Source organism: Physella acuta, unplaced genomic scaffold (assembly GCF_028476545.2).
Source record: "Physella acuta isolate Inbredline_101_S28 unplaced genomic scaffold, ASM2847654v3 ptg001422l, whole genome shotgun sequence".
Lineage (NCBI taxonomy): Eukaryota > Metazoa > Mollusca > Gastropoda > Physidae > Physella > Physella acuta.
In genome coordinates this window covers 177,994-190,845 of record NW_026732937.1, presented here as the reverse complement: position 1 = coordinate 190,845, position 12,852 = coordinate 177,994, and the positions used below count along the sequence as shown (strand labels likewise).

General features: G+C 36.6%; 1 protein-coding gene across 1 annotated transcript; it reads left to right on the top strand.

Moving 5' to 3' along the window:
• The first annotated feature begins 204 nt into the window (after window positions 1-204).
• LOC131927600 (serine/threonine-protein phosphatase 6 regulatory ankyrin repeat subunit C-like) lies at window positions 205-10,856 on the top strand. Its single transcript, XM_059283307.1, has 3 exons — window positions 205-258; window positions 4,892-6,049; window positions 6,965-10,856. Exons 1-3 carry the CDS (start codon window positions 205-207, stop codon window positions 10,850-10,852), a joined length of 5,100 nt encoding a protein of 1,699 aa, XP_059139290.1. The 3' UTR covers window positions 10,853-10,856.
• The last annotated feature ends 1,996 nt before the right edge of the window (window positions 10,857-12,852 follow it).

The window sequence follows — 12,852 nt, the reverse complement described above, 5'->3', positions numbered from 1 at the left end:
TAAATGAAAGAATTGTGATATGCATATAATAGAGCTATAAATTGTAAGCCTAAAATTTATAGGAAAATTACTTATATAATACTTAACTAATTAAGTGTCTAAACAAATTTGATTTCAGATTGCATAATCTTGACCTTACGTTCCAAGTTTCAAATAAATTGATCTGTTAGAAGTGGTAGAAATTTCACTTGGCATTTTCAAACCATGACGAATCATGAAAGAAAAAGAAAGCATCAAGAAATGTATGACGAGTATGAGGTAAAAGCAATTTTAACTTTAATTGCCACGATTTAATTAGACTAACGTGCAAATGTTTTCTTTAAGACACTCTTAAATCTAGACCTAAACTTTTTTTGTATGTAGCTGAATTATAGTTAATGTGAAACAGCAAAATATTTTAATCTTTTTTTTAAAAAGAAAACAAAACTTATTCCATTATATATTTTTGCTTGAACATGCAATAACAAGTGATGTTCTTCCAATTTATGTATTACACTAGCTCGATATGTAGTTTTATAATTATTATTGTAGTGAACAAGAGTTTAAAATACAAGGAGGGCTGGATGGACATGGTTAGTTGTGATTAAATGAAAGTAAATAATAATATTAATAATAATAACCTAGTTTTAAAAACTCCTAAGAAAGAAAATAAAAACAAAGATGACAACACAGGTTACATTTTAAAATCTATCTATATATACAAAAAGAAATGAATGTGTGTGTGTGTCTGTGTCTGTGTGGCTTCTATGCATTACTATACCTCTTATCATATCGCCGAGAAACTTTAGGAAGTTGTTGAGAATATTCTTGGGGAGGTTTCTGCGAAAAAAAAATTTCAATTTCGCAGGGGTGGCGCCCCGGCAGGGCGCGATTTGTTTTTTCTCTATATGTGGTATATAAAAATAAAAGTCTATTTTGGTTTGACAGCGTTCACCCGATAGCCATGAGACGTTAGGGAGTTGATTAGAACACTCTAAGGAAGTGTTGTGTAAAAAAATCATTTTTAATTTCGCAAGGGTGGCGCAACGTGAGGGTGCGATTTTTCTCTATGTACGGTATATAAAAATAAAAGTCGATTTTGGTTTGACATCGTTCGTCTAATAGGCATGAAACTTTAAAGAGTTCATTAGAAGGGTTCTGTAAAAAATCAGTTTTAATTTCGCAAAGGCGGCGCCACGAGAGGGTGCGAATTTTCTTTTTATACAGTATATAAAATAATAAAAGTAAATTACAGTGACACCGTTCACACGATCGCCAATAAACTTTGAGAAGATGTTGAAGATGCTCCTGGGGACGTTTCTGCGCAAAAAAACATTTTCAAATTTCCAGGGGTGGCGTCACGGGAGGGTTTGATTTTTCTCTATATACGGTATATAAAAAATAAAAGTCAGATGCGGTTCGACACCTTTCATCAGTGTGTCATGAAACTTTGGGGAGTTGATAAGAATACTCACAAGAAGAATTCTGTGAACAAAATAATGAAAATATGATATGATTGGCGCCTACAAGGGTGTGATTTTCGTCAATAAACAATTTGGCGCCAGAGTTCCAGAGATAGCACGTGTCATCCGCTAATTGTGCGCCCTGCATAGCGGGTAAGGAGTAATACTATACTCAGCGTAAAAACGTCAAGAGGCGCAACCTGCAGACTGCACGACCCGAAGCGCCCCGGACTCCCCTGCGAACACTATGGCGCCTACGTTTATTAAAAAAGGCTATACAATAAAGAAACGATGGGCAACAATAATCATTGACTATATCGAACCAGGCGCGTCACTCGGCGCCCCTGCAGGGCTCAATTTGGCGCCCTGTGCTTTTCCGTGAGCGCAATGGCACCTACGTTTGTTCTAAACAGTGCGATAGATAATGGATAAGATGGGCCGTTACAGTCGCTCACTAAATTGAATAAGGCTTGTCAGCCGGCGTCCTGGTAGGGTGCGATCTGGCTGCAAACAAAAATTTCAGTTTCGGACCGCAGATGCTCACGCGGGCTGCTGAGGGCCCTGTAATTCTTTTTAATAATCAGGAAAATTAACCAAGGTTAGATTATTAACACTGGGTTGTTTCCTATTGTCCGTAAAATATCCAAAGAATTCCAAAACCTACAGTTCTCAAAATAATGTAAATATTTAAGTAAAAAATTAAGTTTGGAAGGGAAAATCATATAAAATAAAAAGTCACACTTCTAAAAATAACTTTGTAACGCGAGTAAATCCGCTGTACAGTTTCGTCACTTTGCGAATGATGCAATTAGCATCTATTTTTAGACGATCCAATCAGAAATTGAGATCGAGCTTTTAATAATATACCATTAGTAAGCTAAAAAATTGCATCAGTCACATTGATGTTTATAACACTTCAAAAAAAAATATACATGTTAAAAAACCCTTTTGATTTGTGTAACTTTAGCGAATGACGCAATCTGCATCATTGTTTCTGGAGACTATGTGGCGCTCTGGGTTATCCTGTTAGCACACTGGCACTTTGTTATTTTTAAAGAGTCATTTTAAAGAGTCAACAGCCTTACGCTGCGCCTCTGCGGAAGTGTTATTGAGGGCTTCCCAAAATAGAAAGTTCACACATTTTCACGTTTGTATTAGTTGAAATAAGGATACAAGAAATATAAAAATATACATTTTGAAAATGAACAACGCGGTTTTAAAAGTTTGTAATGAGTTGAAAAATAAACGTATACACTCGTTTAATAATTATGATTGGTACATTGATTATAAAAAATGCGTGTTATCAAATTAATCAATATTGGCATTTGCAAATAATATTACTGACCATTAACTGTCTGCTCATCGTCTGAATATCAATTGTCTTATCGTCATCTGCCTGACCATCATCTGACCATTAACTGTCTGACCATTAACTGTATGACCATTAACTGTCTGACCATTAACTGTCTGACCATTAACTGTATGACCATTAACTTTCTTACCACTAATTGTCTGTCCTTCATCTAACCATTAACTTTCTTACCACTAACTGTCTGACCTTCATCTAACCATTAACTTTCTTACTATCAGCTGTCTACCATCAGCAGTCCAACCGACGCCCACCAACTTATCATCACAAACTGACGCACCACCTCCAACTAGTATACTATTATAAACTGTCTGTGTATTAACTATACAGACACAATTCGTTTGTAGTGGGCATAATCCTTCTTCTTCGTTCTTAATTGTAATGTTGAACGGGACTAATTTTCCTTCCTAAGTAAGCTTGTAAGTAATAATTGTTAATTTATCCAGAGGCGTAGCGACCCTTCCAGGCGCCCGGGGACAAACTTTCATTTTAGCGCCCCCTCTGGAGCAAATGTTCAATTTACACCCCCCTTAAACTTTCGATTTGCACCCTCCCCCCATCTCAAACTATTTATAATGCAAAAATGCAGCTAAAATGACATTTAAATTTGTTTTTACAACCCATTTTGGGCCCCCCTAAGGTCGGCGCCCGGGGACATATGTACTCCAGTGCCCCCCCCCCCCATCGCTACGCCTCTGAATTAACAGACCAACAAAATCGAAATAACTATATACTGGTTTACGCATAAATGCAATAATTTGTGTTAAAAAATTAAAGAATCCTTTTTAGATCTAACAATCCATTGGGCAGATTAAGCGAAGTTCATATTGTTTCTTTACTTCTGCATATAAATGGATAGTGTGTTCAGCACTATGCCCAGCCGCCTTTACTGTTCCTAACGTGAGTAATGTACCCATCAATGTTGGGTGGACTCAGGGACGTTCCACTAACTTGAACCCGGATTCGAACTCAAAACTAATAGCACAATAGTGTGAAGACAATGGTCAGTGCTATAAAGCATAGCATTAGGACCCTGGTGCGAAGAATATAGTGAATCTTACATGATCTTTATTAAGACATTCATGAGTTTTCTAATATCGGAACAGAAGAAGAGATTAATTTCCTGGTTGACGAACGGCTCTAGCTGCTAGAAAGTTAATAATATTGTGGCTATTATAAAAAAATTGTTCTATCTTATTCTAGAAGATTCTGTCGATCTTATTTAGTCTTGTTCTTAAGTGTGATTACGTCATAAGTGCTAGCCAGCTCACTCGTCTTTTATGAGTCTTTTTGTTTGTGTGTATAACGCATGCGCGTGGCCTAGTGGTAGAGATCACAACTGCTGTCCCAAATGTCTTGAGTTCGAATTCGTGTTCAAGTCATTAGAATTTCCCTCAGTCCACCAAGCTATGATGGGTACCTAACTATTGTTAGGTAAAACAAAAGCGGCTGTACATAGTGCTGACCACACAATTCATTCTTATGCCGGTGTCTCTAAAACAAATTAACTCTACTTAATCTGTCGCATGTGTCTTAGAACGGGAAAGATGATAATGATAACACACAAACTCGGATAAATACCTGATTTTTGTACGTTCTTATAACAGGTCAACTCACTATTTTGCTCATTAGATGAACCAAAAACTTTTCCGCAGTAGGTTCTCGAGTAGCAACCACCTAGCCATGACGAGTTGTTCTCGATGCAGAAGGGCATTTTTAAAAAAATAATCCACACTTTATGTGAGAGTTTTTTCAAATGCAAAAAGGAAAACCTAGCAGAAATAGCAACAATTTTTGTGGTAGCTTGGTCCTCCAAATAATCTGAGTTACACGTTTGTCCAGGATGCAATAATATGTATTGCTGTATAATTCAAAGAATCTACAGTGCATTGTTGCTATTTTATTGTATACGTTTTCACGAAAAAAAAAAACAATAAATTTTGCAAAATATATACTATTCTAACATCTTGAGACTTGTTTAGAATCAGGAAAACAATACGTGGTTTACTGTTATCAAAACTGATTTTTTTTTTCTGTCAAACTTTAACTAATTATTTAAAATATTTTTATTTTATTTTAGCTGTACAGCACTGAAGAAGAGTTTCGTAGCTTTCCACGTTTAGACTTAACTGCAAACATGTCTAACGGCAAGAATGTAACTCCATCAAACATTTTTACTGCTGCTAAATTGGGCAATATTGAAGGCTTGGACACTGCCTCAATTAATTGCAAAACTAGTAGTGGCTTGACTGCGCTTATGGTAGCTGCTGAAGACAAGAATTTGCTGGCATATTCCTTTTATAGAAAACCTGATCTTCGTGTCACAGCACTAACCATTGCTGTGGAAATTCGCGACATAGAATGTGTAGAAGAGCTGATCAGGGCTGGATGTTTCTTTAATTGTGATCGACGATTGGAGGCTTTAGAGATGGCAAAGAATGAACGCTTTAGGGCAGCTGTTGCCGAAGGCGAGAAAGCTATGCAGAAATATCTTAAAGATGACTCGGACCAAAGTGGGACCGCATTTTATGTGGCTTTTATTAATGAACGTATTGATTTGCTATATGAATTAATAGACGCGGGGGTTTCCATCAATTTAAAATCATTAACGGGTGAAAATTTATCGGAAAAGTTAGCTCTGATTAACAATCTTCTTATTTCACCACAAGGGAAGCGTAGTGGAATGGTAAGACATTTAGAGTCACTACTTACACAAGCCGTACAAGTGAAAGATATATCGATTATCAGAATTCTAATTGAAAAATACTCTGATTTTAATATTGTGCATTTCTCCAAAAATAAAGCTCTTCAAATCGCTTGTAGTGGTGATAGAGTTGAGCTAATAAATGTGTTGTTGGTTGGAGCTAAAATGGAAGCAGTTAGTTGCTGTCACATAGAAATCGTTAAACTGCTTGTATCATCCGGCGCGGATGTTAACTTGGTTGACGAAGACGGCAGTAGTTTACTTATAAAAGCTGTTCTGTCAAAACAAATGAAGATTGTCAACTTTCTTATAGAAAAGAAAGTAAATATCGACCAAGCAGATGATTCTCGGAGTACAGCTCTTCATTATGCCTGCAGGTCAAATAATCTGGAAATAGTAAAATTAATTGTGAACGCTGGAGCTAAAGTTGAGGGCTATAATAATGAAAGTTATACACCTTTCTCTGAGGCATGTAAGATATCGCAAATTGACATGATGGAGCTTCTTATCAAGGCAGGCTCGGATATAAATTGTGTAGATAAATATCAAAGAACGCCTCTCATAAACTCTATTAAAGATCACAGCATAATTCTCATTTAGTCTTGTTCTTAAGTGTGATTACGTCATAAGTGCTAGCCAGCTCACTCGTCTTTTATGAGTCTTTTTGTTTGTGTGTATAACGCATGCGCGTGGCCTAGTGGTAGAGATCTCGACTGCTGTCCCAAATGTCTCGAGTTCGAATTCGTGTTCAAGTCATTAGAATTTCCCTCAGTCCACCAAGCCATGATGGGTACCTAACTATTGTTAGGGAAAACAAAAGCGGCTGTACATAGTGCTGACCACACAATTCATTCTTATGCCGGTGTCTCTAAAACAAATTAACTCTACTTAATCTGTCGCATGTGTCTTAGAACGGGAAAGATGATAATGATAACACACAAACTCGGATAAATACCTGATTTTTGTACGTTCTTATAACAGGTCAACTCACTATTTTGCTCATTAGATGAACCAAAAACTTTTCCGCAGTAGGTTCTCGAGTAGCAACCACCTAGCCATGACGAGTTGTTCTCGATGCAGAAGGGCATTTTTAAAAAAATAATCCACACTTTATGTGAGAGTTTTTTCAAATGCAAAATGGAGAACCTAGCAGAAATAGCAACAATTTTTGGGGTGGTTTGGTACTCCAAATAGTGCGAGTTACACGTTTGTGTAGGATGCAATAATATGTATTGCTGTATTGTTCAAAGAATGTTCAGTGCATTGTTGCTATTTTATTGGATACGTTTTCACGAAAAAATACAATAAAATTTGCAAAATATATACTAATCTAACATCGTGAGACTTTTTTAAAATCAGGAAAACTTTACGTGGTTTACTGTTATCAAAACTGATTTATTTTTCTGTCAAACTTTAACTAATTATTTAAAATATTTTTTTTTATTTTAGCTGTACAGCACTGAAGAAGAGTTTCGTAGCTTTCCACATTTAGACTTGACTGCAAACACGTCTAACGGCAAGAATGTAACTCCATCAAACATTTTTACTGCTTCTAAATTGGGGAATATTGAAGGCTGGGACACTGCCTCAATTAATTGCACAAATAGTAGTCGCCTTACTGCGGTTGCTGGCCCTAATTTACATAGATCTCGAGGACGCATACATTCCTTTTATAGAAAACCTGATCTTCGTGTCACAGCACTAACCATTGCAATGGAATTTCGCGACATAGAAAGTGTAAAAAAGCTGATCAGGGCTGGATGTTTCTTTAATTGTGATCGAGGATTGGAGGCTTTAGAGATGGCAAAGAATGAACGCTTTATGGCTGCTGTTGCCGAAGGCGAGAAAGCTATGCAGAAATATCTTAAAGATGCCCGGAGCCAATGGGGAACCGCATTTTATGTGGCTTTTATCAATAAACGCATTGATTTGCTATATGAATTAATAGACGCGGGGGTTTCCATCAATTTAAAATCATTAACGGGTGAAAATTTATCGGAAAAGTTAGCTCTGATTCACAATCTTCTTATTTCACCACAAGGGAAGCGTAGTGGAATGGTAAGACATTTAGAGTCACTACTTACACAAGCCGTACAAGTGAAAGATATATCGATTATTAGAATTCTAATTGAAAAATACTGTGATTTTAATATTGTACATTTCTCCAAAAATAAAGCTCTTCAAGTTGCTTGTAGTGGTGATAGAGTTGAGCTAATAAATGTGTTGTTGGTTGGGGCTAAAATGGAAGCAGTTAGTTGCTCTTACGTAGAAATCGTTGAACTGCTTGTATCATCCGGCGCGGATGTTAACTTGGTTGACGAAGACGGCAGTAGTTTACTTATAAAAGCTGTTCAGTCAAAACAAATGGAAATTGTCAACTTTCTTATAGAAAAGAAAGTAAATATCGACCAAGCAGATGATTCGCAGAGTACAGCTCTTCATTATGCCTGCAGGTCAAATAATCTGGAAATAGTAAAATTACTTGTGAATGCAGGAGCTAAAGTTGAGGGCTATAATAATGAAAGTTCGACTCCTTTCTCTGAGGCATGTAAGATATCCAATATAGACATGATGAAGCTTCTTATCAATGCAGGCTCGGATATAAATTGTGTAGATAAATATCAAAGAACGCCTCTCATAAACTCTATTAAAGATCACAGCATAATTCTCATGCACTCTATTATAGAACGTAATCTTGCCTTCACACAATTTTTGTTAGAACATGGAGCTGATATTTCAAATGTTGACAAAGACGGAATGACAGCCTTGATGTGGGCAGCTAAAACAAACAACGAACAAGTCTTTGATCTTTTGATTGACCTTAAGCCTGAAGTCAATTGTGTTGACCTAAAACAGATGACAGCATTAGCTCATGCGGTGATGAGCCGTAACGTACAGATGGTAGCCAAGTTGATACAAGCTGGAGCTGATGTTAATATCGCCTCTAACTGTCGAGTAGATTTTCTTAAACAATATGAAATAGGTAACAATAAGAATTTAAGCAAATTGCGAAAAATAGTGAAAAGCTGTTCAAGTAGTAAAAACACACCACTTCATTTAGTTGGGGCTATCAAATACGATGGCTTTGATATAATGAAGTTACTGTTAAAATCAGGGGCTAATATTCATGCAGTTGATGAACATGGTAGAACACCTCTACATATTGTAGCTGTTGCGGGGCATTATTATATCGCGGAAGATTTGTATCGACTAGGTGCGAAAATCAATGCTTTGGATAATTACGGAATGTCCCCGTTGTTTATGTCTTTGGTATATGGAAACGAAGAAGTATTTAGTTATTTGCTAAGTTATGGAGCTGATGTAAACTTGATATCTGAGCCTTTAGGCTCGCCTTTATTTGCTGCTGTTTTGAGTAATGACAAACAGCTTATACAACGGTTGATTCATTACGGAGCGATTTTAGATGTGAACATAGATTCAGAGATAATGATTGCTCAGATCCCTCAGAGGACAATAATTTTATTAGAAAATGGAGCAGAAACTAAAAAGGTACCAGCACTAACGACAGGCATAAAACTTGCTCATCGTGAAGAGGGTTATGAATACGCCACACCCATGGGAACCAAAATGAGCTACAGTTTAGAAATTATTTTGAAAAATAATTTAAAGCGTGTAGCTGAATCATTTTTAAACGATGGCGCCAATGTTTCGGCCGCGGACGATGAAGGCAACACTTATCTACACTTAGCGTCTGCGTTTTGTAGCGCGAGTATCTTGGAGCTGTTTGTAGACCACAAACCTGACGTCAATGTCCAGAACGCAAAAGGTGAGACGCCGTTAATGATGGCGTGTCGTCGTGGTAATATTAATGTTGTCAGGTACCTTATTTCACTTGGAGCCGATGTGACGTTGGTGGATGTAAACAAGGATACAGCCTTGCACCACACGACTCTTAAAGCAAAAGAAATGTGTCGTTATAATAACGTGATTTTAGAAATGCTGTCATGTACTATTACACATTTAATAGAAAACAATGCAAATATCCACGCCCGTAATGGACAAGGTAACACAGCCCTACATTTGGCTGCGAAATTCGATCTCGAACATTTGATTAGTGTTTTGATAAAACATGGAGCAAATGTAAATGATCAAAACAACGAAGGAAACACACCACTTTTCCTTATGACCAACGATAAATTAATTCATTTCTTGGTTGATGATAGAACTGACATAAACTTACAAAATAAATTAGGAGAAACAGCTTTACACAACGCCTTTAATGTGGATGTAGCACGAGCATTATTAGAAATAGGAGCAGATATGAACATTCGTACACACAATGGACGGACAGCGCTATTGTGTGCCACATTTACGGGTAAATTCCCACTGGCTCAATTTTTAGTAGAACACGGTGTTAATGTAAACGTACAAGATAATGAAGGAAAAAATGCTTTGATACTTGCCATTGAGTATGATGTCCACAACAGAAAGAGTTATGGATTGTATAGCACTGATTTTTTAAATATACTTTTAGAACATGGAGCAGATGTGAATGCAAGGGATGCCACAGGCCAGACCGCTTGTATGATAGCCGTAAAGAAAAATAGCACGGGCGTTTTTTTGCAAGTTTTACCCAAACTTGTAGCATATGGGGCTGATTTGAATAAGGTGGACAGTAAAAACAGAACTGTTTTAATTCATATTTTATTAAAGTTTAATACAAACAAACTGTACTATATTTCACAAATACTAAAACTAGGCGCAGATATGGCAGTTGATAATGAGTACCAATATTTAGTCAAAGAAATGAGTAAAGAAATTGAAACACACAAAGAATACGGGAGAACAACCAGTGACTTGTCACAACGAATGTTTCAGTTTTATCTTGTAAATGGATGCATTTTATTGAAGGCATTTAACCTCTGGGGAATAGATAAAGCCCTACGACTTCCTCACTTTATGTCTTTTAACAGTTTAGTATTTGTCAAATATCTTTTTGCCAACGGAATGATATTCAAGTCTGATCTACAAATGATGCGAAAATTTGAAGAAAACGTCTCGGTCAACGCCACAAAGCAAAATATTCCACCCGAATTCCAATCAGCAATCCAACAACCCTGGCCACTGGTCAAACTAGCTTTTATTGAAGTCTCCACCTTACTTGGGACTGGGCCTATGAGAGAAGAAAAACTAAAACAGACCAAACTCCCACCAAGATTACAGCGAACGTTGATGTTTCAAGAACCAATATCAAGATTACCTGTAGAAGACTGGTCTAAAATACCTCTTTGTTTTGACACAGTTCAGTACGAGACTTTACCCTGTCCTAGACCTTTACTCTACTACTGGCCTGTTGGGCATAGGCTGGTTATTTAAGTAGCTACATCTTTGAAAATAAACGACAAAGCTACTTCTAAAACACATAAAATGCAATATCGATTTGTATTGGACATATCGTATTATTTCGAAATGCTTTTATTGGCACTGGAAGTGCATATACGCGGTTTTCTATCACGGTAACAACGAATATCTTCAACATTTCCCGTTCATGCCTAGAACACACGGGTAAGACGTAGAAGAGTTCATCGGTTTCATAGCCCTCAGCAACTACGAATATATGTCTTCATAATTGTCATTATATTTACTTATATATATTCAGACAACTAACATTCAAGCGACAAAATATACCAGTAGTATCATGAACATGTTATGTTAGTTACTATTATTTTGATTTTGATTTTAAAAATTAATTTTCGATCATCGCCATATTTTCGCTTTAGTGCCTTAGATAAACCTCTTAAAAATGCTTTACTGCAGTGCATCTCCACATTTCCCTTGGCCTTCACTGTTTCCTTTTCTTCCGAGAAGTGTATCGTTAACCATGACACTGTAAGATACTCCAAATGTTGCTCCTGCCTTGGCTATCAAACGCCAATTTAAAATCAAATATAATGTATAAAGTTGACTGTTCTATTCATAATCTTGCTCTACAAATTGTATCATAAACAAATTTCTAAAATATACAAAGATGATGCCATTGTTATTATGTTTAATTCCTTTTTATTGATATTATTATTATCTAATTAACATATGTGTATGTATCTTTATAATTAATAATTGGTCTACTAAATGTTGTACTGTTATCATAGTAAAAAAAAGTAAAGTTTCCCTTTCAAACCTGACGGTTTATGGGGCAAGTGAAGTAGAGTTTACTTGTTTCTGTGACCTCGGCATATGAAGAGATAGTGTGGTCAGCACTACGCCCAGCCGCCTTTTCTTTCCCTAACGTGAGTTAGGTACCCATCAGAGTTGGGTGGACGCAGGGACGGTCTACTGAGTTGAACCCGGATTCAAACTAGAGACTAACGGGTTAGCAGTCCAGCTCTACCGCTAGACCACTCCGTCCCATACTGTCATCATAACAATACTTTATTTTTTAATACATTTTTAAAAATAAAAAAATGTAATTAATATTGCCTTAATTCAATATATTTATTTTGCTGTATTAAAAAGCCTGGTGTACCTTGTTGACATTATTGTTATAAGCTGTTGACAGTCAAGTAATATTAATTGTAACAGTTAAGCTATTAGCACAGTGCTGTCCATGGTTTAATGTTCGTTTCTCGGGTGTATTTCAATAAGAAACAAATGAACACGGAAGTAAATTTAAATTTCAAAAAAAAATAATTTCGGAATATTTTATTGAATATAATCAATATGCGAAGCACCAAACTAATTAAAGCCTTACAGACAGACACAGAGACACTTTGATAAATAAAGACACTGAAATAGACACAAACACACATTAAAATTCATCCCCTATTTTACCCACTCTAAAAGAAGGTAAAAAAAAAAAAGATTAAACTTTGTGTGCATTAAAATCTTAGATAAAGGTTTATATGATTGCTCTATTACTTAAGCAATTATAATTTTATTTTTAACAGTGAGATAGTTCGCACCTACTTTTAAATTGATTTTACAACAAAGACTTGTGATTGACTTCATGCACTGTAACACTACACCTTGCAACTATGTCAAGAACGCGAACTAAACGTAGCGACGTTAAACGATAATCATTATTTACTCGACGGTTGAACCCAAGACTGGAAAATGGACTTTCGGGGTAACCGCTTCATAAAGCTCTTTATAAACTTCCCGGTTCTAGGCAGTTTACTTGGCAATCTCCAAAAAAAAAAATCCTCTTTTAAAGAAAATGGGTTTTCTGCTGAACGCCTCCACAGAGGCGTAGCGACCCTTCCCGGCGCCCGGGGACAAACATTCAATTTGGCGCCTTCAAATTTTCAAGTTGCACCCGCCCCCCCCCCCCTCAACTTTTTGATTTGCACTCCCCTCAACATTTCGATTTACACCCCCCC

Excerpts from the sequence above, each read along its gene's own strand:
- LOC131927600 (XM_059283307.1), top strand. The coding sequence starts at position 205 with ATGACGAATCATGAAAGAAAAAGAAAGCATCAAGAAATGTATGACGAG. Across the intron at positions 259-4,891 it reads AAATGTATGACGAGTATGAG|CTGTACAGCACTGAAGAAGA; the intron begins GTAAAAGCAATT and ends ATTTTATTTTAG. Across the intron at positions 6,050-6,964 it reads CAGGCTCGGATATAAATTGT|CTGTACAGCACTGAAGAAGA; the intron begins GTAGATAAATAT and ends TTTTTATTTTAG.